Raw genomic sequence first — 20,815 nt, 5'->3', positions numbered from 1 at the left:
CAAGCCAATTTATTTAGCACTTTTTACAATGAATATTATTTCAAAGCAGATATGTGATCCTGGACCACAAAACCAGACTTAAGTAGCACCGGTGTGTTTGTAGAAATAGGCAAAAATATATTGTATGGGTCAAAATTATTGATTTTTCTTTTCCTACTGTAAATATTTCAAAACTTTTGATTAGTAACATGCATTGCTAAGAACTTTAAAGGCTATTTTCTCAGTATTTAAATTTTTTTTGCACCCTTAGATTCCAGATTTTCAAATAGTTGTATCTCAGCCCAATATTGTCATATCCTAACAAACCATACATCAATAGAAAGCGTATTTATTCAGATTTCAAATTGTGCATAAATCTCTTATGACTGGTTTTGTGGTCCTGGGTCACATATATTTCAGCAAAAATGCCTTAGATTCCATTTACAATAACTAAAAATGTTTCTCATAAACCCTTATATCCATATTTTTCTCAGGCCCGCATGGAGCGCACTGACATTGGCACTCTCCTCGTACCTAATATCAGGTCGTCTGATGCAGGCACATATCTCTGTGTTGGAACCAACACTGCTGGTTCTTCTGAAGCTCCTATCGAGGTCTTTGTCAAAAGAGGTGAGGCAAGTCCTTCAACGTTAGGCTAGTATTTTTAGGATATAATTGTAATATTGTTCTGTCATGGTGACCAGGAGAAATCGTCCCCTCCGGAGTCACCATCCAGCCCTCTATTGCTTCTGTAATGGAGGGAGAGACTCTAGATCTCAATTGCGTCGTCCCAGGAAGCTCTCCAGCATCTGTCAAATGGAGCAGGGCAGGCGGGCTGCTGTCATCCAATCATCAGGTTTTATCTCGGTCCATTATAACGCATATTTGATTTACGTGAAGTATGTATGACAGATTTTTGAGCCGAGTGTTAAATATATGATCTATATGTGTGTTTGACTCAGGTTTTGGGAACTCAGCTGCGGATCCTGCAGGCCTCTGCAGATGACACTGGAGAATATATCTGTCAGGTGGAGGACGGCTCATTCCCCCGTCAGGCTTCTGTATCTGTGTCTGTGACGTCCAGCTCTTCCCGTAAGTCCCCTACATTGATAAGAAACAGAAAAGTATCAGGGATTTGTTTTTCCCCAAAATGGTGTCCATTTTATGTCAAACACTAACTGAATTATTGAAATGAACATTTAAATGTGCAAAAACATCAAAATATCTGCTAGATGTTAATTATAAATAATTGAGCAATGCCTATGTTACATTGCTCTCTCTTCTTTCGCTATAATTGTTTCCTTTTAAAAGTGTTTTCTTCACTTTCTATGATTTTAGGGCAGTTTTTTTCATCTTAAAGGAACACTCCACTTTTTTTGGAAATAGGCTCATTCTCCAACTCCCCCCGAGTTAATAAGTTGAGTTTTACCGTTTTGAAATCCATTCAGCCGTTCTCCTGTTCTGGCGATATCACTTTTAGCATAGCTTAGCATAGATCATTGAATCCTATTAGACCAATAGCATCACGTTCAAAAATGACCAACGAGTTTCGATATTTGTCCTATTTAAAACTTGACTCTTCTGTAGTTATATCGTGTACTAAGACCGGTGGAAATGCAAAGCTTCAATTTTCTAGGCTGATAAGATTAGGAACTACACTTCCATTCCGCTCCTGCTTCGACCATATTACGGCAGCAAACTTCCTTGACTATTACGCCGGAATGGAAGTGTAGTTCCTAATCTTATCAGCCTAGAAACTCGCAGCTTTGCATTTCCACCGGTCTTAGTACACGATATAACTACAGAAGAGTCAAGTTTTAAATACAACAAATATGGAAACTCGTTGGTCATTTTTGAACACGATGCTATTGGTCTAATAGGATTCAATGATCTATGCTAAGCTATGCTAAAAGTGATATCGCCAGAACAGGAGAACGGCTGAATGGATTTCAAAACGGTAAAAATCAACTTATTAACTCGGGGGGAGTTGGAGAATGAGCCTATTTCCAAAAAAAGTGGAGTGTTCCTTTAAGCCCTATTGGAATGGTAATTGTTTATCATGGAGACATTCATATTGAACACCATTTTTTCTAAACATTAATAGAAATATATTTGTATGGCTTCTCAGTGATAAAACTAATGCGATCTGATGATGATTTATATACAGTAGAGCAAGTTTTGTGATCAGTGGTCAGCGATATTTTCAACATTTAATTATGTCTTATTTAATAATAGGAAAACTGACATGCAGTGATTTGTTTTGTGTTGTATCTGTTGTAAATGTGTTGTAAAAAAAAAAGTTAGTCTACTAGTCAAAAGTTTTTAAACAGTAAGATTTTTTTTTATGTTTTTAAAGAAGTCTCTTTTGCTCACCAAGCCTGCATTTATTTGTTCCAAAGTACAGCAAAAACAGTACATTTTGAAATATATATTTTTTAATTTAAATAACTGTTTTCTATTTGAATATATTTTAAAATGTAATTTATTCCTGTGATTTCAAAGCTGTTAAATTTTTAGTATCATTACTCCAGTCTTCAGTGTCACATGATCCCACAGAAATCATTCTAATATTCTGATTTGCTGCTCAAAAAACATTTATTATTATTATTATTATTTTGAAAACATCTGAGTTAAATTTTTTCAGGTTTCTTTGATGAATTGAACAGCATTTGAACAGCATTTATCTAAAATAGAAATCTTTTGTAACATTCTAAATGTCTTTAACATCATTTTTGATCAATTTAAAGCATCCTTGTGAAATTTTAGCTTTGATCACAGAAATAAATTACATTTTAAAATATATTCAAAAAGAAAGCAGTTATTTTAAATAGTTAAAATATTAAATATTACTGCTTTTGCTGTATTTTGGATCAATTAATTGCAGGCTTGGTGAGTACAAGAGACTTCAAAAACATTAAAAATCTTGACTAATTGTGTATTTCAAAATGGAGTTTACTTCTGTAATTGCAAAGCACCAACTATTCCAGTATTCAGTGTCACATGATCCTTCAGAAATTTGATTAGATTCTCAAAAAAAAAAAAAATGCTTATTGCTTATTGTTAAAACGTTTGACTGGTAGTGTACGTTAAAGCAACCTTTTATTTACATAAGATAACATTTGACCTGGCTGATTGGTTATCTAGTAAAATGATTATTGCTGCAAGCCCATTTATATTAATGCACTACATTTTTTTATTGCATACCACCAATTTTAATGTGGCTGGGTGTTTTTAATGCAGGTGGTGGGAGAAAAACACCAACATTCTGGATTCACAATACAATAAGATCACAGACTAGCTCCTGGAAATGTTGAAAATTTCTTATATGATCACGAGAAAAACACTGAATATGGCTAAAAATGACTACAGAATTGATGAAAACAGAACTAATATGACAAGTGTTCACTACAGAAGCACTAAACCCATAACTAGTTCAAAAATCAGAAGCACTACATAGACAGATTTTTCCACTACGTTTTAAATGTCTGGCATATTTTTGCAACTTTCAATGCCATTTTTTAGCCCAAGTTCTGTTTAATTCCTAATTTGCCTGGGCCTAAACCTGTGCTCAACATGTGTGCCCACTATGTTTTGTGGTCTGATTTTGGAGTAGGCCTCCAGAGCCCTATTATCTCCATTGAGCCCCACAGTGCAGCAGTGAAGCAGGGCGATTCAGCGAGCTTCAAGTGCAGGGTCCACAGCGGAGCCCAGCCAGTGCGCTTGGAGTGGAAACCCACCAACAACCTGCCTCTGCCAGGTACACTGCTGCAATACACTTTCATGTGAGTGTACTTAATATAATACCTGAATAGAAATAATTCAGATTCTTTTTATTTATTCTGTAGACAATGTGAAGATTGGTCCTGAAAATTCAGTCATGACTATTACCAATGCTCAAGCCAAAAACCAGGGCACCTATCGCTGTGTGGCCAGCAACCTGTTCGGAATGACTCACAGTATTGCGTCACTCATTGTGAGAGGTAAACCAGCTCAGAAACAATCATTAATTGTTTCCATTTTATGTTTCAGATACTTTTTTTTTTTGCTTCATCCTATTCCCTATTCTTACATTTTTGTCTGGTTTCTTTTTTTATAGAAACTCCTAAGGCTGTAGTGACCCCTGCAGGACCGGTGCGAATCAGGGTCGGCGATCCCATCAATCTTGAATGCCAGGCCGCTGGAGAACCAAGACCCTCTGTCAGATGGCACAGACTGGACAACAACCGCAAGACAATGCTGACCAGCCCTGCCCCTGCAGATTACAATGCTGTCATGCAGGTTACAGGATGTTTGTAGTCAAGCAATTGTTGATTTCACAATCATTTACCTTTATATGTTAATCAAAGTGTGTTTCATTCTGTTCAGATCTTAGTTGCACGACCTGAAGACAGTGGCACATATGTGTGCACAGCACAAAACAATCAAGGCATGACTGAAACTCGAGTAGAGGTGTTTGTTGAAGGAGGTCCTCAAGTGCCAACTATTCCCCGTGTCAGCGTACGTGAACCTATGCTAGTCGTGGTTGAGGGATCAACCGCAACACTTCATTGCGACGCCCATGGTAGGTGCCAACCGTAAGCTATGTAAGCTATAGTTATGACTGTTAAAACACAAGTCCAAATGCAAGCAGACAATATGTTTATATTAAAGAGTGTGCCTGTTTTTGTATCTTACCTAAAGGATTCCCAAAGCCTACCATCACGTGGTTTAAAGAACGGTCTTCTCTGCCTTGGAGACACAAGATTGTTGACAACAACCTGGTCTTATCTAATGTGGGCCGTCAGGACTCTGGTCAATATGTCTGCAATGCCACCAACCACATGGGCACCAGTGAAGTCACCATCATGCTGGAAGTTGACAGTGAGTTTAACTTATTCTTAGAGATGATTGTTTTATTCCTTGTATAATTTTTACATTGTTGTCCTAGAAAAATGTCCCCCAAATGTACTTTACTAACTAGAGAGAATATATTTTAAAAAACATTCATCATACATCCTTAATGGACAATCATTCCTAACATCTAGTTATCAATTACAAAATTATTATACACACATACATTGCAAAAATAAAAATAAAAATCAGATTTAGTATTTATTTAGTTTTAAATTTTTATTCAGAAAGCAAATCAAAATGTCATTAAAACATGTTAAATGTTCATAATGTCATAAGATATTCATAAGATGTTATTATATTTTAGATAATTTATGTTTCATTAATTTATTATTTGATTTGTATTCTGCAAATGTGACCCTGGACCAAAAAAAAAAAGCGAAATTAGGATTTATACATCATCTAAAGGCTGAATAAGTAAGTTTCCCATTGATGTATGATTTGTTAGGATATGACAATATTTGAAAATCTGGAATCTGAGGGTGCAAAAAAATCTAAATATTAAGAAAATCGCCTTTAAAGTGCATATTGCAGGTTAAAAAAAAATTCGAGATAAACATATATTCGTGAATGAAAATACTATACGAACCGTTAATGCACTATTAGAACATATTTTACAAGACCTAAGGGCACAAATTTAGAAGACAAAGTGACGGTTTCCTTGACCGCTCTCAAAAACAACTTTTTTTTCCACACCGCGTCATATGACGTCACGAGAGGGAGTCGTTCGCCAAGCTCTGTTGCTATTCAGTAGGAGCAGTCGTGAGTTAGTGTGTTTTCAGTAGTTATTTTTTATTTCAATTGATCGTCGTCATGGTAAATTATTGTGTTTATGGAGGCTGCACAAACTCCAGCCTGTCAGGACATCGTGTCCACGTGTTTACTTACAATAAAAAGAACGGTGCTATCTTCCGTATATGGGTGCGTTTGTGCGGATGAAGTGACTGGCCTATACTAATGCATCTGCTTCGAAAAACGCGTTCACTTTACACTGGTGGATTATCATCCCGGCGATATGATGCAGTTCAACATGAGATGCTGAAGCAAGAACCAAGTGAGGCTCAGAGCCGGTGCAGTTCCTTCGGTGCACACAGCAGCTTCATCGGGTCCGCTGTCAGACTGTGGTTCGTCCGAAGCCGTCAGAGATGCAGCTCGACGAAAACGTGAACTGCACCGTAAGTTTGTTTTTCTTCTCATAACTTCTCCTAAATACCAAATCCGTGAACATATTTATTTAAATAATGAGACAACGAGATGTGTAAAAGTTTTTGTAAAGCACCGTAGCTAGCTTGTAAGCATTAGCAATATCATTTCATTTTAAGAACCGTGTAAAAACGGTAGAAGGCATTACTGGTCAGTTACCCTCAGTTTGTTAATATAATAATCATCAAGTCTAGTTACAGCTTGGTCACATTGTTTGCACAGCTAATTTGTAATTTATTGTCATGTGTTGTGTTTATAGGGCTTTGGGAGACATTGCAAGACATGAGGCTGTGTGAAGATCTGAAGCAGTGGAGCCAGCTGTTATTAACCACCTCTAAAATAACACATTAGTGTGATACCCACACTGAAAATATTTTTCTTTCAGTAGTATATGTTTTGTACATCTACATGTATATATTAACAGTTGCAATGTTGTGTTTTAAGTTGGGTATTAACAGTACTATGAAATAATATTTATGATTTATTGCTGTATAAATGAAACTGAATTGAATTAGCCCCAAATGCAGATCTGCTTGATATATATGTTGTACACTTCATATAAAAAATGTATACAGTAAGACAATTTATGATTGTGATTATTTTTTATTGTTTGTCACCAAAATGGGGCCATTCAAAACCTTTATAAAGTAATCCTTCCTCTGTAAACTGTCTAATAGCTGACACAACACATGCAGGTAAGGGCTTCCTGATGAATACCAGCAGACAACTTGACTGTATGCTGTCAATATTAATTGTCTTATACCAATGGCATCAAAAAGTTTTACTGTACATGTATTTGTCACCTAAATATAGTCAAACTGTAATTGAGATTAAATTTTACTGTTTATTTGTACGTACAAGTATTTAGCTCAGAGTAATAAATGATCTCTACCATAAACTTACTCATGTCTGCTGGCCTGGAGATGCATTTAAGCTGTATGTAGAACATATTTTGATTTCAGACAGCAAGCCTCAAAGCCTGGGTGCAGAGTCAGAGACAGCACATCAAGTTTGGGGGTATTTCCCATATAAGCATATAATGAAACAAAAAGGTGTTTATCTCTCTCTCGCGCGCGCGCGGTAATAAAAACCCGCTATATCACGTAACCTTTGCGTCGGATATTAATGAGTATGACACGCTTGATCAACGATCATTCGTTTGTGTTACTGGTAAGTAGAATTCAATACTTTTAGATGACAAATGCTATGATTTTGCCCGATTAGATATCGTCAGCTAACACTGATCTATCACAGACACCTGCCCTGTTCTCCTCACACCACAACTTAATTTGTCTCCTCTGACCGTTGTTCTGTTTAATCCTGGCATGTCCCTGCTCTCTTGGCCACATAGCAGGCTCATATTTGTGTGTGTGGTTCGTCATACAAGTGTAAATAAACATTTTAAATGTTCTCCGCGTCCGAACAGTCATTGCGATCCATTGTTTTCCTATGGTTTACATTGACCGCTCTCCCTCTCGTTACGTCACTACCGGTTTGCCCGTTTTTCAGATGCGGAAGTAAAATTCTCTCACAAAAACGTCTCTAGAAGCCTTAATAGCTTATTTTGAAGTATATTTTAAAGAAAATCTGGTTCCTACATTATTTTTCTATTCATCAATTCACCGGAGTCTCTAACCTGCAATATGCACTTTAAAGTTGTTCAAATTAAGTTCTTAGCAATGCATATTACTAATTAAAATTTGTATATATTTACAGTAGGGTATTTACAAAATATCTTTACTTAATAACTTAATGATTTTTGGCATAAAAGAAAAATGTATAATTTTGACCCATACAATGTATTTTTACTACCGTTCAAAAGTTTGGTGTCAGTAAGGCTTGTAATAGTCTTTAAAGAAGTCTCTTATGCTCATCAAGGCTGCATTTATTTGATTAAATACTGAAAAAACAGTAACATTGGAAAATGTTTTTACAATATAAAATAATGTTTTTTGTTTTAACATTCTTTAAAATAGAATTGCTGAATTTGAAGCTGAATTTTTATCAGCTGTTACTCCAGTCTTAAGTGTCACATGATCCTTCAGAAATAATTCTAATATGCTGATTTATTATTAGAATGATCAATGTTGGATAATATCAACAGTTGTGCTGCCAAATATTTTTTGGAACCTGTGATTTTTTTTTTTTTTTTCAGGATTCTTTCATGAATAACAAGTTTAAAAAGTACAGTATTTATTCAAAATATAATTCTTTTTATAACAATGTAAATTATTTATTATTAACTTTAAATAAACTTTTAATTATTAACTTAATACATCCTTGGTGAATAAAAGTATTAATTTCTTAAAAAAAAAAAAAAGAAAGAAAGAAACAATAAAAACTTTTGAATGGTAGTGTATCTGTCCAGGGTCACAGATGTGGATGTCCTTTTCCAAAAAATGATTTTCTTATTTAGTGCTTTTGTCTTGTTTGCCAGAAAAAAACGAAACATCTATAATATAAATATAACAACTAATTTCTACATTTATAAAGATATTCAAGTCTTTAAATAATGTATCTTGTAATTTAATTTTCTTCTTACTTCATTGGTAATTTCTTTTTTGTAAGCATAAACCTCATAAATTTTTGTTAGATTTCAGTTTAAAACAAGATGGCAACATAGTAAGAAAAATACACTAAATAATTTTACATTTGTTAAAGGATTAGTTCACTTCCAGAACAAAAATTTACAGATAATTTACTCACCCCCTTGTCATCCAAGATGTTCGTGACTTTCTTTCTTCAGTCATAAAGAAATCATGTTTTTTGAGGAAAACATTTTAAATGCAGGTTAAAAGCAGCTTCAAATGGCTCTAAACGATCCCAGCCGAGGAATAAGGGTCTTATCTAGCGAAACAATTGGTTATTTTCTAAAACAAAAATGACAATTTATATACTTTTTAACCTCAAATGCTCATCTTGTCTAGCTCTGCATGTACTCTGTGTATTCCGGTTCAAGACAGTTAGGGTAGGTTAAAAAACTCACAACTCATTTTTCCCTCCAACTTCAAAATCGCCCTACATAGCTGTTTTACCTTTTTTTTGTAAAGGGCATTTGATCCTCTTTGCATGTTCACTTTGTAAACATTGGGTCGGTACTTCTACAGCGATGTAGGATTTTGAAGTTGGAGGAGAAAATGAGATGGAAATTTACTGTCTTGAATCGGAATATACAGGAATACACGCAGACTCATCGCAGAGATGAGCATTTAAGGTTAAAAAGTATATAAATTGACAACTAAAAAAAAAAAACAATCGTTTCACTAGATAAGACCCTTCTTTCTCAGCTGGGATCTCAGATTAGGGCCCTTTAAAGCTGCATTTAAACTGCATTTGGGAAGTTCAAACTCGCGGGCACCAAAGAAGGCCACTATATGGAGACAAATCCTGAAATGTTTTTCTCAAAAAACATAATTTCTTAATGACTGAAGAGAGAAAGTCATTAACATCTTGGATGACTTGGGTGTGTAATTTATCTGTAAATTTTTGTTCCGGAAGTGAACTACTCCTTTAAAACCAGCTTCTGTCTAAATTCCTCCAAGTGTGAAACATGTTTTCCTGTTGTTGTAATGCCCTCTCACATGAGCCAGTGGTAATTATCCAACATCCTCTAACTGACATTTCTTTGGTTGGAGCAGCCCCACCCTATGCCACTTCCTTGCCCGATGACGTGTCCGTGCGTGTGGGTGAAGTAATCCGACTGCAGTGCCTGGCCCATGGCACCCCTCCCCTGCGTTTTGAGTGGACTAAGGTCAATGGCAGCTTGCCTCCTACTTCTCAGCAGCAGGGAGGAGACCTCCAGATCAACCTAGCCAAAGAGAATGATGCTGGGACATATAAGTGTGTGGCCAGCAACAACGTTGGCAAGAGTGAAGCTCTGGCCAGAGTTTCTGTCCGATGTGAGTACTGTCAGTTTAGTATCATGCACGCGTCATGCATTCTTTCAAACTCACAAAGTGATCATCAGATAAATTCTAGCTAGTATTCAGCTTGACCTCTGACCTCTGTGTCTTGCAGCACCCCTGTCAGTGAAAGTGTCCCCACAGGTGGAAGTGAAGGCTTTGGGCAGTGCTGTGGAGTTTACCTGTGCTGCTAAAGGAGGATCTCAAGTTGAGATTGAGTGGCTGAAGGAGGGAGGAGTTCTTCCACCAAATCATCACATTAAGGATGGAGTGCTCAGGTGAGTCACATAATATTAGCATTCACTAAAATTAAGTCAAATTTATCTGATTTACAAACACCAGAATGAGTAACAAGGCTGCACATGTAGCATAAATTAGGATATGATTCAGGTGAGGTTGACTAATTCACCACCAAATGCTGGTTTGCGTTTATCAATAGATTTTTTTATGTTTTTGGAAGTAGTCTCTTATGCTCACCAAGACTACATTTATTTAATCAAAAATAGTGTATAAAAGGTAATATTGTAAAATAAAATTGCAATAAAAAAAAAAACATTTTTCTATTTTACATACACTGCCAGTCAAAAGTTTTTGAACAGTAAGATTTTTAATGTTGTTTTAAAGAAGTCTCTTCTGCTCACCAAGCCTGCATTTATTTGATCCAAAGCACAGCAAAAACAGTAAAATTTAGAAATATTTTTACTATTTAAAACAACTGATTTCTATTTGAACATATTGTAAAATTTAATTTATTCCTTTGATTTGAAATCTGAATTTTTAGCGTCATTACTCCAGTCACATGATCCTTCAGAAATCATTCGAATATTCTGATTTGCTGCTCAAACAACATCTATTATTATTATTATTATATTGAAAACAGCTGAGTAAATTACATTTTAAAATGTATTCAAATAGAAAACAGTCATTATTTTAAATAGTCAAAATTTTACTGTTTTTTTTCTGTACTTTGGATCAAATAAATGCAGACTTGTTGAGCAGAATGTACTTATGTAATTTTTACTTATGTAAAAAATATTAAAAATCATTAACTTTTTGTTATCAATGTTGAAAACAGTTGTGATGCTTAATATTCTTTGAATAGAAAGTTCACATGAACAACATTTATTTAAAAAAAAGATTTTTGTTGTAGCAATAGAAAATTGTTTACTGTTACCTTTCGATCAATTTACTATGTTCTTGCTAAATTAATAAGTATTAAATTAAATAAACTAAGTATAAATTAGTTTTTTCAATAATTAATTATTGTTTAAAAAAAATTATATTAAATGTGTATTTTGTAGTGTATTTTCCCCATAACCAGAATAAAAGATTTTCTTCTACAAACTTACAGTAATGGAATTTAATTGAATGCTCAAAATTGCTGTTAAAACTGCAAATTGTGTAAAAAGTTAAAAAAAATAATGCTAATTTTAAGGAAAATTATATTTTTTTGTACTGTCAATTTTGTAACAGGCTAGTGCAGAAAATTACTTTACAGTTATTAAAATAAGTTAATAATTACAAATATTTTACTGCAGTAAATTGTATATCAGTTCAGCTGATTATAACAAAATTGACTTGTTGGATCATTTTGTATGCAGTACCATTTTATGTAAAATTATATTTTCTCTAACATATGTAATATTTTTTGCAATAAAATGCATAATATTTGTGCCCCTAAAGCTTTGAATTACACTGCGTCGTTTATTTATAATCTTTATTATTATTTGTGCAGAATCGAGAACCTAGCACAAAGCAATGAGGGAATCTACACCTGCAGAGCTACAAGTCTGTTTGGCCAGGCTCAGGACAGTGGCAAACTCACCATTCAAGGTCTCTTATTATATCCAAATTACAATTTGTTTCCAAATCGTGGCTTACTACACTTTAAAACCAATGACTTCATGCTTTTTGTCCTCACAGCTCTACCCAAAGTGATGATCAACGTGCGCACATCAGTACAGACAGTAATGGTGGGCAACTCGGTGGAGTTTGAGTGCCATGCAGTTGGTGATCCTGAGCCTACAGTGCGCTGGAGTAAAGTGGGAGGCTCTCTTCCCGATCATGTGGAAATAAGAGGAAACATCCTGAGGATTGATCATGTGGTCGAATCAGATTCAGGACAGTACCGCTGCACTGCTACTAATAATGTTGGCTCAGAGTATAATCAGGTGGTCCTTAATATCCAATGTGAGTACATTGTTATATTCAGGATGTTTCTTTTTCAAGTTCAAGGTCTCTTTTCATTGACGTCTGTTTATGAAAATGATGCACTTTCTAGCTTTGCCTCAGATTTCTGCACAACCTGAGTCAAAGGAAGTAACAGTTGGCTCTGACGCCATCTTGCCTTGCATTGCATCTGGATACCCAGTGCCAACCATCACATGGTCAAAGGTAACCTTTAAATTTCATATTTTGAGTATTAAATATGGTTTTGTTCACTTCAAAAAGAGATGGTTGAGCCTATTTATGCTCTTCCTTCAGGTGGAGAATGAGTTGCCCCCTAAGTGCAGACAGGATGGCCATGTCCTGACAGTCCCTGGTGTCTCACACTCAGATGCAGGAACATATGTGTGTACGGCTGCTAATAAACAAGGGAAAGTTGAGGCCTTCACCAGACTCCTTGTTCATGGTCTGTATTCAAGTCCATATCTTATGCAAGTCTGTTTTGTCTGTAGTTACATATTTTTTTCCAGTGTGGGTCTTTAGTCACAATGCTGCTTGTCTGTAATTGTGGCTTTGTGATGAGAGCACTTATTTCATCTGGATCGTTGGACAAGTATATTTCTGCTTAAACATCTACAAAGGATTTGGTTAAATGTCATTAAGCAGATATTTTTATCCAAAATGCTGCTTTTTGGATGCTTTCGGGAATCAAGCATCTTACAGAGTGGAAATTTGGAACTATTATGATACAACTACCAAGCTGTTTGTTTCTCTGAAAAGTTTCTGAGATGTTGTCTCTCTAATGTTCATTCATTTTCATGTGGTCTTTCAGAGAGAGTGATGCCCCATTTTACCCAGGAGCCACTCTCGTACCTCACACTCCCCACTATCAAAAACTCCTACAAGGCATTCAGCATCAAAATTACCTTCAGGCCAGACAATGTTGATGGTAAGGACACTTAAAACTTACACATACTTCACTTTTGACTGGTAGTATACTATGTGAAGAGCACACTGTTTCTAAAATGTTCTGTCCTTGTACAGTTTCTTATATATGTTTATTTCCTGTATGTAAACTCAATTATTCTTTTTGTTCTTTGCCCTCCTTCACATCTCTTTGGTATGAAGGGCTCATTTTGTATGCCGGTGAGTCTGCTTGCTTGCCTGAGAGTGCCAGAGAGCACATGCTGCAGGATGTTTTAATGCCATGCAGCAGTGCAGCTCAGCATCTCTCAATGGCCTCTTAGAATGGCCCTTATGAACATATGCAGGCATGACAATAGATTACAGTGTTCATCAAGGCACTTCTGCTTCTCATTGAGTTGGTCGCAGCATGATCCAGGAATGTTATCATGAACCGACCGAAGCTTTTACACCCTGTAGTGACAGTTATGCAGTATGTGTAAAAAATAGTTTGCTTGTTTCCAAAAATAGGTATGATTCTTTAGGGTCTTCATGAAATGTCTGTAACACACCTTGGTTAAAATTCCTCAACCTTGTCAAAAACAGCTCTGTTCACAGCAGTTTTGTTAAAATAATGTATGATGAATTAATATTCAAGTTTAATAAATAAACTTGTAAATAAAGTAAATAAATAAACTTGAATGAATTAATATTACAGCCATAAATATTAGTACTGCAATTTTACAGGTTAATGTAAAAGAAAATTATATTATTTTCTTGCTAATTTTTTTTTTACAGTGAAATATTACAAGTATTTTTTTGCATTAGTATTTTTACATTTATTCATAATATTTTTATAAGTAGTTTTTTTTATTAATAAATTAACTATTTTTTGGCCCAATGATGCAGCCATATAAACAAGCAGAGCGAACCACGATTATTATTATTATTTTATAATCATGCAATACAGTTTTTTTTCCCCAAATCTTGCAGCCCTACTAATAAATTTACAGTTGCTAATATCTGCTGATATACCATATGGTAATATGTTGTGCATCCTTACGTGAAATAAAACTGCAAATTATGTTTCGACAAGCTTTGTTAGAGTGACTAATAACCCAGAGGGCATGCTCTAAACTAGTGGTTCTCAAAAAGGTTTTGCTTCAGGATCTTACTGTATATTGGACATCAAGCGGTCGCAACCCATCAGTTGAGGGCCACTGGTCTGTACTACCCCATCTGATGCCCTTGTGATGGAAAACAGGCATGAGTCATGGCATGTGCCAATGCATGTGGCTTGCGTTGGAATTGTGAAATGCTGAACATGGCAGCAGCTTTTCTCTCAGCATGCTGCTTTACCGTCAGCTTATAAAAGAGAGAAAAACATTGTGCATTGGCAAGTTGTTTGGTGAAGTATGCCAAATGCCAGCATTGGACTTACATTTCTTTGTTCTTATGTCCAGGTATGATTCTTTATAATGGACAGAAGAAGACCACCGGCGCTGACTTCATATCTTTTGGGTTGGTGGGTGGCCGTCCTGAATTCAGGTACATTAGTCTTCAATATCAAATCTGAAGCATACAAAATTTGGATTTAACGTTGGCTTTTTTAAGTGACATTCCAAATGTGCATATTTTTTTCCACAGGTTTGATGTGGGCTCTGGTATGGCAACTATTCGTTACCCTACTACCATTAAACTGGGTGAGTTTCACACAGTGAAGCTCTATAGGAATCAGACTCAGGGCTCTCTTGTTGTGGATGGAGAAGCTCCTATAAATGGATCCTCACAGGTGCATATTCTTCTCTCCGTAATATGCTGATTTGTTATGCTTTCTAACTAAAGGAGAAGTTCACTTCCAGAACAAAAATTTACAGGTAATTTACTCACCCCCTTGTCATCCAAGATGTTCATGTCTTTCTTTATTCAGTCGTAAAGAAATTATGTTTCTTGAAGAAAACATTTCAGGAATGTTCTCCATATAGTGGACTTCTATGATGGATGCGAGTTTGAACTTCCAAAACGCAGATTAAATGCAGCTTCAAAGGGCTCTAAATGACCCCAGCCAATAAAGAAGGGTCTTATCTAGCGAAACGTTCAGTTTTTCAGCCTACTCTAACTGTATTAAACCGGAGTACACAGATTACGCATGCGCATGGCAGAGCTAGACAAGATGAGCATTTGAGGTTAAAAAGTATATAAATTGTCATTAAAAAAAAAAAATAACCGATCATTTCGCTAGATAATACTCTTCTTCCTCAGCTCGGATCGTTTAGAGCCCTTTGAAGCTGCATTTAAACTGCGTTTTGGAAGTTCAAAGTCGTGGGCACCATAGAAGTTCACTGTATGGTGAAAATTCCTGAAATGTTTTCCTCAAGAAATATAACTTCTTTATGACTGACAAAAGACACATGAACATCTTGGATGACAAGGGGGTGAGTAAATTATCTGTAATTTTTTGTTCTGGAAGTGAATTTCTCCTTTAATGCACTGTGTTAAATGTTAGTATTGTGGCAGTTAAACAAATGAGGTATAACATGTTCTGTGTCCGAGCAGGGAAAATTCAAGGGCCTGGATCTGAACGAAGAACTGTTTGTTGGCGGTTATCCAAACTACAGCATGCTTGCTAAAACTGCAGGCCTCAAGACAGGGTTTGTTGGTGAGAAAACCCTTATGTTCTGTGAATTTTGTAGGAAAGTATCAGTTGTAGCATTGTTATCAGTTGCCTTCTTACACTGAGTTTTGTTCTTTCTTCAAGGCTGTATCAAGCAGCTGATTATCCAAGGTGATGAGGTCATTTTCAAGGACCTTGATAAAAGTTCTACTGGAGTTTCGAATTGTCCCACTTGCAAGGATCGTCCATGTCAGGTAATCGGCTACAAACAAAACTATTTTTTTAATTAATGTGCACAGTGACCACAAAAAGCAAAGTCATATATGTGACCCTGGACCACAAAACCAGTCAGAAGGGTCCTTTTTTTGGAATTGAGATGAATAAATAAACTTTCCAGTTGATGTACGTTTGTTTATGATAGGACAATATTTGGCCGAGATACAACTGTTTGAAAATCTGGAATCTTAGAGTGCAAAAAAATTCAAATGTTGAGAAAATCGCCTTTAAAATTTCCAAATGAAGTTCTTAGCAATGCATATTACTAATAACAAATTAAGTTTTGATAAATTTACAGTAGGAAATTTACAAAATACCTTCATGGAACATCATTCATTTAACCCTTTAACTGTCAAGTTTACTTCACCATATTACAAAAAAATCCTAATCTAATCATGACAAACTATATACCGTTGGAAAGGTCTAAGACTCCTAAATAGATATTTTACCACTGTTTTGTGTTACAAATTATGTAGGAAAAGTAATAGATTAATTTATGACAAGAGTGCACCTCAAAAATCTACATCATAATAGGAGTTCTGACCTTTGTCACAAAAAGACTTTCTTCGTTGCCTTTTTCTCTCTCATGCTTTAGAAATCATAAGAAATTATATATCAGTTGAAAATTTAAATTCTCAAAATTCATCCTTTGAAAACCATTTTAAAATCGGACATTGCATTATCATGGACAATGTACATCAAAATCATATTACAAAATGTTTTCGTTCATGAATTATAAAAATGTAGGTTTGGATGTTGGATTCTACGTTCAAAAATGGGAGTGAAAGTTAAAGGGTTAATATCCTAATGATTTTTGGCATAAAAGAAAACTTTATAATTTTGACCCATACGATGGCTATTGCTACAAATATAGCTGTGTGACTTATGACTTATGATGTTTTATGGTCCAGGGTCACAAATGTGAATTTCATTGCTGAAGAAACAAAATATCAAAAGGGTTTTTTGCACTTTTAACCAACCAAAGATATTTAAAGCTATTTTTTGTCTCAAATACTTCTTGTCTCTAACTTTTTGGATCAGTGTATGCATTTTTCTGTTGTTGACCTGTTAAAATTGATTACATAAAGTAACATTTGTGTGTGTTTCAGAATGGGGGTGTATGTGAGGACTCTATCGCCAGTCTCTACAAATGCAGTTGCCCAAGAGGATACACAGGGAGCAACTGTCAGCATCACTCTTCCTTGCACTGTCACACAGGTCAGAATTTGTGATATTAGGATTAGGATTTATAAACAACAAGCTTCACAAACTGCATTGTTCATTATTATTTTGCCTATGACTGCAACAGAGGCCTGTGGACCAGACGCCACCTGCATTAACCGACCCAGTGGTTTCGGGTATGACTGCCGCTGTCACTTGGGCAAGTCTGGAAACAAGTGCATGGATGGTAAAGCTCACTATTCAATCACATGTGAAATTTTTTAAGTGCTTTAAGGTCAAATGTGGTTCTCACTCTTCCTCTTCATGGCAATTCCAGGTACTCTGGTAACAACTCCGTTGTTTGATGGAGAAGAGTCTTACATTGCATATCCTCCTCTTACTAATATTCATAACGACCTCCGGATTGAGATGGAGTTCAAGCCCATGGATTTAGATGGGCTGATGTTCTTCAGCGGAGGCAAAAAGATGAAAGTGGAGGACTTTGTGACGTTATCCATGGTGAACGGACATGTCGAGTTCCGATATGAACTTGGTACAGGTGAGAGATCTGATGTTTTTCATTTTCATTTTCCATCCTCAATATAAAACAAAAAATACAAACACAACAAATGTGTTGCGACACCAAAGAAAAACCAGGTACTTAAAATTACAAAATGTCCAAAAAGGAGCGGGATGAAGCAAAAGCTTATTATTTTTCCCACCCCATATACAGCATATTAAATCGTTATCCACAATAAATCAAATGGTTTTTATCCAAAGCAATGATAAAATCATGATGTATTTTTTGCAAACATTTCTATGTATTTTTATTTTATTTTGTGTGAATGTGTGTCATTGAAAAGAAGCAGTATTATTTCAGTATTGTTGATATACTATTATAGTTTTTGTTGATATTTTATATTAGTTTTTGATGTTTACTTTTTTCATTTAGTTAAAGTTTTAGTAGTTTGAGTAAAGTTTTAGTTGACTAGTTTAAGATCTGTTGTTTTTGCCATTTTTTTAAATGTCTAAATATTTTTTGTTTTAATTTATTTAGTTTTATTTCTCTTTTTTTGTAGTTCAACAGATTAAATCAAATGTAGCTAAAATAAAATAAATGTAAGGTTTATTTCATATTTTATTTTATTTTATTTCACTTCATTTTTATTTGATTTCAAGTAATCTAAATGTTTATTTTTATGATTCTAATTTTAGTTAACACTAGGAACCCAGAAAGGAAGTTCTTACTTTTTGAAAAAATAACGATCATTACCCTCTAGAGGTCAAACTAAATATTGTATTAATATAATTGTTTTTTTTCTGTCAATTGCATTTAATGTTTACAACACTCTTAGCCAAATGTTAGACACCAAAACCCTGAGTTGTGTGGTTTTATTATTTTATAGCAACTAAATTAAATGGTTTACATTTAATATATTATACTACTGTTCAAAAGTTTGGGATCAGTATGATTTTTATTGTTTTTTTTTAAAGACATCTCTTATGCTCATTAAAGTTGTATTTCTTTGATCATAAAAATACAGGAAAAAAGTAATATGAAATATTATTATAATTTAAAATAACAGTTTTCTATTTCAATATACTTTACAATATAATTTGTTTCTGTGGTGCAAAGCTAAATTTTCATCAGTCATCACTCCAATCTTCAGTGTCACACAATCCTTCAGAAATCATTGTAATATGCTAATTTATTAGTCTTCACTGTAATTTTTTATCAATTTTAAAACATCCTTGCTAAATAAAAGTATTAATTTCTTTCAAACAAAAAAAGAAAAAAATTACTGACCCCAAACTTTAAACGGTAGTGTGTATTATTACAAAAGACTATTTTAAATAACTGCTGTTCTTTTTAATGTTTTATTCATCAAAGAAGTATCACAGGTTCCAAAAATTAAGCAGCACAAGTGTTTTCGACATTGATAATAAATCAATGTATTAGAATGATTTCTAAAGGATCGTGTGACACTGAAGACAAGAGTAAGGATGCTGAAAATTCAGCTTTTCATCACAGGAATAAATTCTGTTTTAAAGTATATTAAAACACTATTTTAAATTTCACAATATTACATTTTTTTCTGAATTTCTGATGAAATGAACGCAGCCTTGATGAGCAGAAAAGACTTTAAATTTAAAAAACTTTTGAACGCCAGTTTATATATGCTATTTAACACCAAAGTGAAAAGTCCCTCCTCACCTGAGTGCAATGTAACCTTACAGAAGCATAATATAGTACCTTGTTCCTATCCTGTCCAAGCTAAATACACATTCTTTTCTGTGCTCTCAGGTCAAGCTGTTCTGCTCAGTCAGGAGCCTGTGATTTTGGATCAGTGGCATCGTGTGGTGGCCGAGCGGCTCAATAAGGACGGCTCCTTGAAGGTGGACCACGCACGAGAGATCACAAGATCCTCTCCAGGCAAGGCCCAGGGCCTTAACATCCACACAGCCATGTATTTGGGAGGAGTGCCCAGCATGGACATCTTGCCCAAACCAGCAAATGTTAGCATGCTGTTTGATGGATGCATAGGAGAGGTGAGAACAGCCTTTGCACTAACTTAAGTGTTGTGTGCATACATAACAGTCATGTTTCAATATGAAATTATTTTGCAATGGCTTTGTTTTTCTTTCAAGGTCTTCATCAATGGAAAGAAGTTGGATCTATCATACAGCTTCACTGAGAGCAGAGCCATCAGCCAGTGTAAAGATGGCAGCCCATGTGATCGCATGCCTTGTCTGCACGGAGGCACCTGTATGGCCAGTGCTGAGTATGAGTACCAGTGCCTCTGCGCTGAAGGATACGAAGGTAAGTCACTTAACTTGACACTTAATTGTTGTTTAATCCAGATTTATTCAGTAGTTTTAGTAAGTATTTTTCTTGCTTGTTGTTCCTCAGGTGACCGTTGTGAAATAGTGAGGGAGAGCTGTCGAGATTCCTCTCAGTGCCAAAACAGTGGCAGCTGCGTGAATAACCACTGTGTGTGTCCCGCCGGCTACACAGGGCGACACTGTGAGATAGGTTAGTTCACAACTGCTAGATGTTTAACATGTTTTTTACAAAAATCTGTTTGTATGTGATTTTTGCCTTCATTTTTAGCTAATATGTGTTTTTTTATTATATTGTACTGCCAGCTCTTTTCATCCAAAGTCTACTCCTACCGTAAATATATCAAAACTTAATTTTTGATTAGTATTATGCATTGCTATGAACTTTATTTGGACAACTTTAAAGGTGATTTTGTTAATATTTAGATTTTAGATTCCAAATAGATGCATCTTGGCCTAATGTAGTCCTATCTTTATGAACCATATGTCAATGGAAATCATATTTATTCCGCTTTCAGATGAAAAAAATTACCCGTATGACTGGTTTTGTGGTTCAGGGTCACATGAACACGAGAATGGGGCTAGTATTTCTCAATGTTGGTTTATTTTTGAAAGACACATGATTTAGTCTTGGGCACACTAAAAGCTAATGTACATTTTCACTGTTATTGCCTAAGACAAAAAAAATATCATCAAATAAATACAGTTCATTTGTGACCCAAATAGCTATATGAGCATAAATGAGTTAGTTTAAATGTTAGTTTGGAGAATTTACAAAAAAGTTCTAATTTAAGACAATTTATTTTTGTATTATTTATATACTATTACAGGATTTAGACATGTTTTTATTTAGCTTTTATTTAGCTTTTCAGTTTTTATT

The 20,815-nt window shown here is 35.0% G+C and overlaps 2 protein-coding genes across 2 annotated transcripts in view; both read left to right on the top strand.

Moving 5' to 3' along the window:
• LOC141290585 (basement membrane-specific heparan sulfate proteoglycan core protein-like) overlaps nt 1–20,133 on the top strand; it is a 98,942-nt gene extending 78,809 nt beyond the window's left edge. The window contains exons 51-76 of the mRNA XM_073822701.1: nt 474–609; nt 684–835; nt 942–1,071; nt 3,593–3,736; nt 3,825–3,959; nt 4,076–4,257; nt 4,345–4,540; nt 4,660–4,839; nt 9,711–9,971; nt 10,090–10,252; nt 11,710–11,807; nt 11,898–12,164; nt 12,256–12,368; nt 12,459–12,606; nt 12,973–13,089; nt 13,269–13,286; nt 14,507–14,591; nt 14,691–14,835; nt 15,600–15,702; nt 15,802–15,911; nt 17,043–17,151; nt 17,243–17,341; nt 17,432–17,653; nt 19,400–19,644; nt 19,744–19,915; nt 20,006–20,133. Of these exons, the coding sequence (XP_073678802.1) occupies nt 474–609; nt 684–835; nt 942–1,071; nt 3,593–3,736; nt 3,825–3,959; nt 4,076–4,257; nt 4,345–4,540; nt 4,660–4,839; nt 9,711–9,971; nt 10,090–10,252; nt 11,710–11,807; nt 11,898–12,164; nt 12,256–12,368; nt 12,459–12,606; nt 12,973–13,089; nt 13,269–13,286; nt 14,507–14,591; nt 14,691–14,835; nt 15,600–15,702; nt 15,802–15,911; nt 17,043–17,151; nt 17,243–17,341; nt 17,432–17,653; nt 19,400–19,644; nt 19,744–19,915; nt 20,006–20,133 (3,858 nt within the window). The remainder of the gene's footprint in view (nt 1–473; nt 610–683; nt 836–941; nt 1,072–3,592; nt 3,737–3,824; nt 3,960–4,075; nt 4,258–4,344; nt 4,541–4,659; nt 4,840–9,710; nt 9,972–10,089; nt 10,253–11,709; nt 11,808–11,897; nt 12,165–12,255; nt 12,369–12,458; nt 12,607–12,972; nt 13,090–13,268; nt 13,287–14,506; nt 14,592–14,690; nt 14,836–15,599; nt 15,703–15,801; nt 15,912–17,042; nt 17,152–17,242; nt 17,342–17,431; nt 17,654–19,399; nt 19,645–19,743; nt 19,916–20,005) is intronic.
• A 338-nt stretch (nt 20,134–20,471) lies between these two features.
• The window catches only part of LOC141290582 (basement membrane-specific heparan sulfate proteoglycan core protein-like), a 53,147-nt gene continuing 52,803 nt past the window's right edge, over nt 20,472–20,815 (top strand). The window contains exon 1 of the mRNA XM_073822700.1: nt 20,472–20,531. Coding sequence (XP_073678801.1) covers nt 20,472–20,531 — 60 coding nt within the window. The remainder of the gene's footprint in view (nt 20,532–20,815) is intronic.

Source organism: Garra rufa, chromosome 18 (genome assembly GCF_049309525.1).
Source record: "Garra rufa chromosome 18, GarRuf1.0, whole genome shotgun sequence".
Taxonomy (NCBI): Eukaryota; Metazoa; Chordata; class Actinopteri; order Cypriniformes; family Cyprinidae; genus Garra; species Garra rufa.
This window is presented reverse-complemented; position numbering and strand designations above follow the sequence as displayed.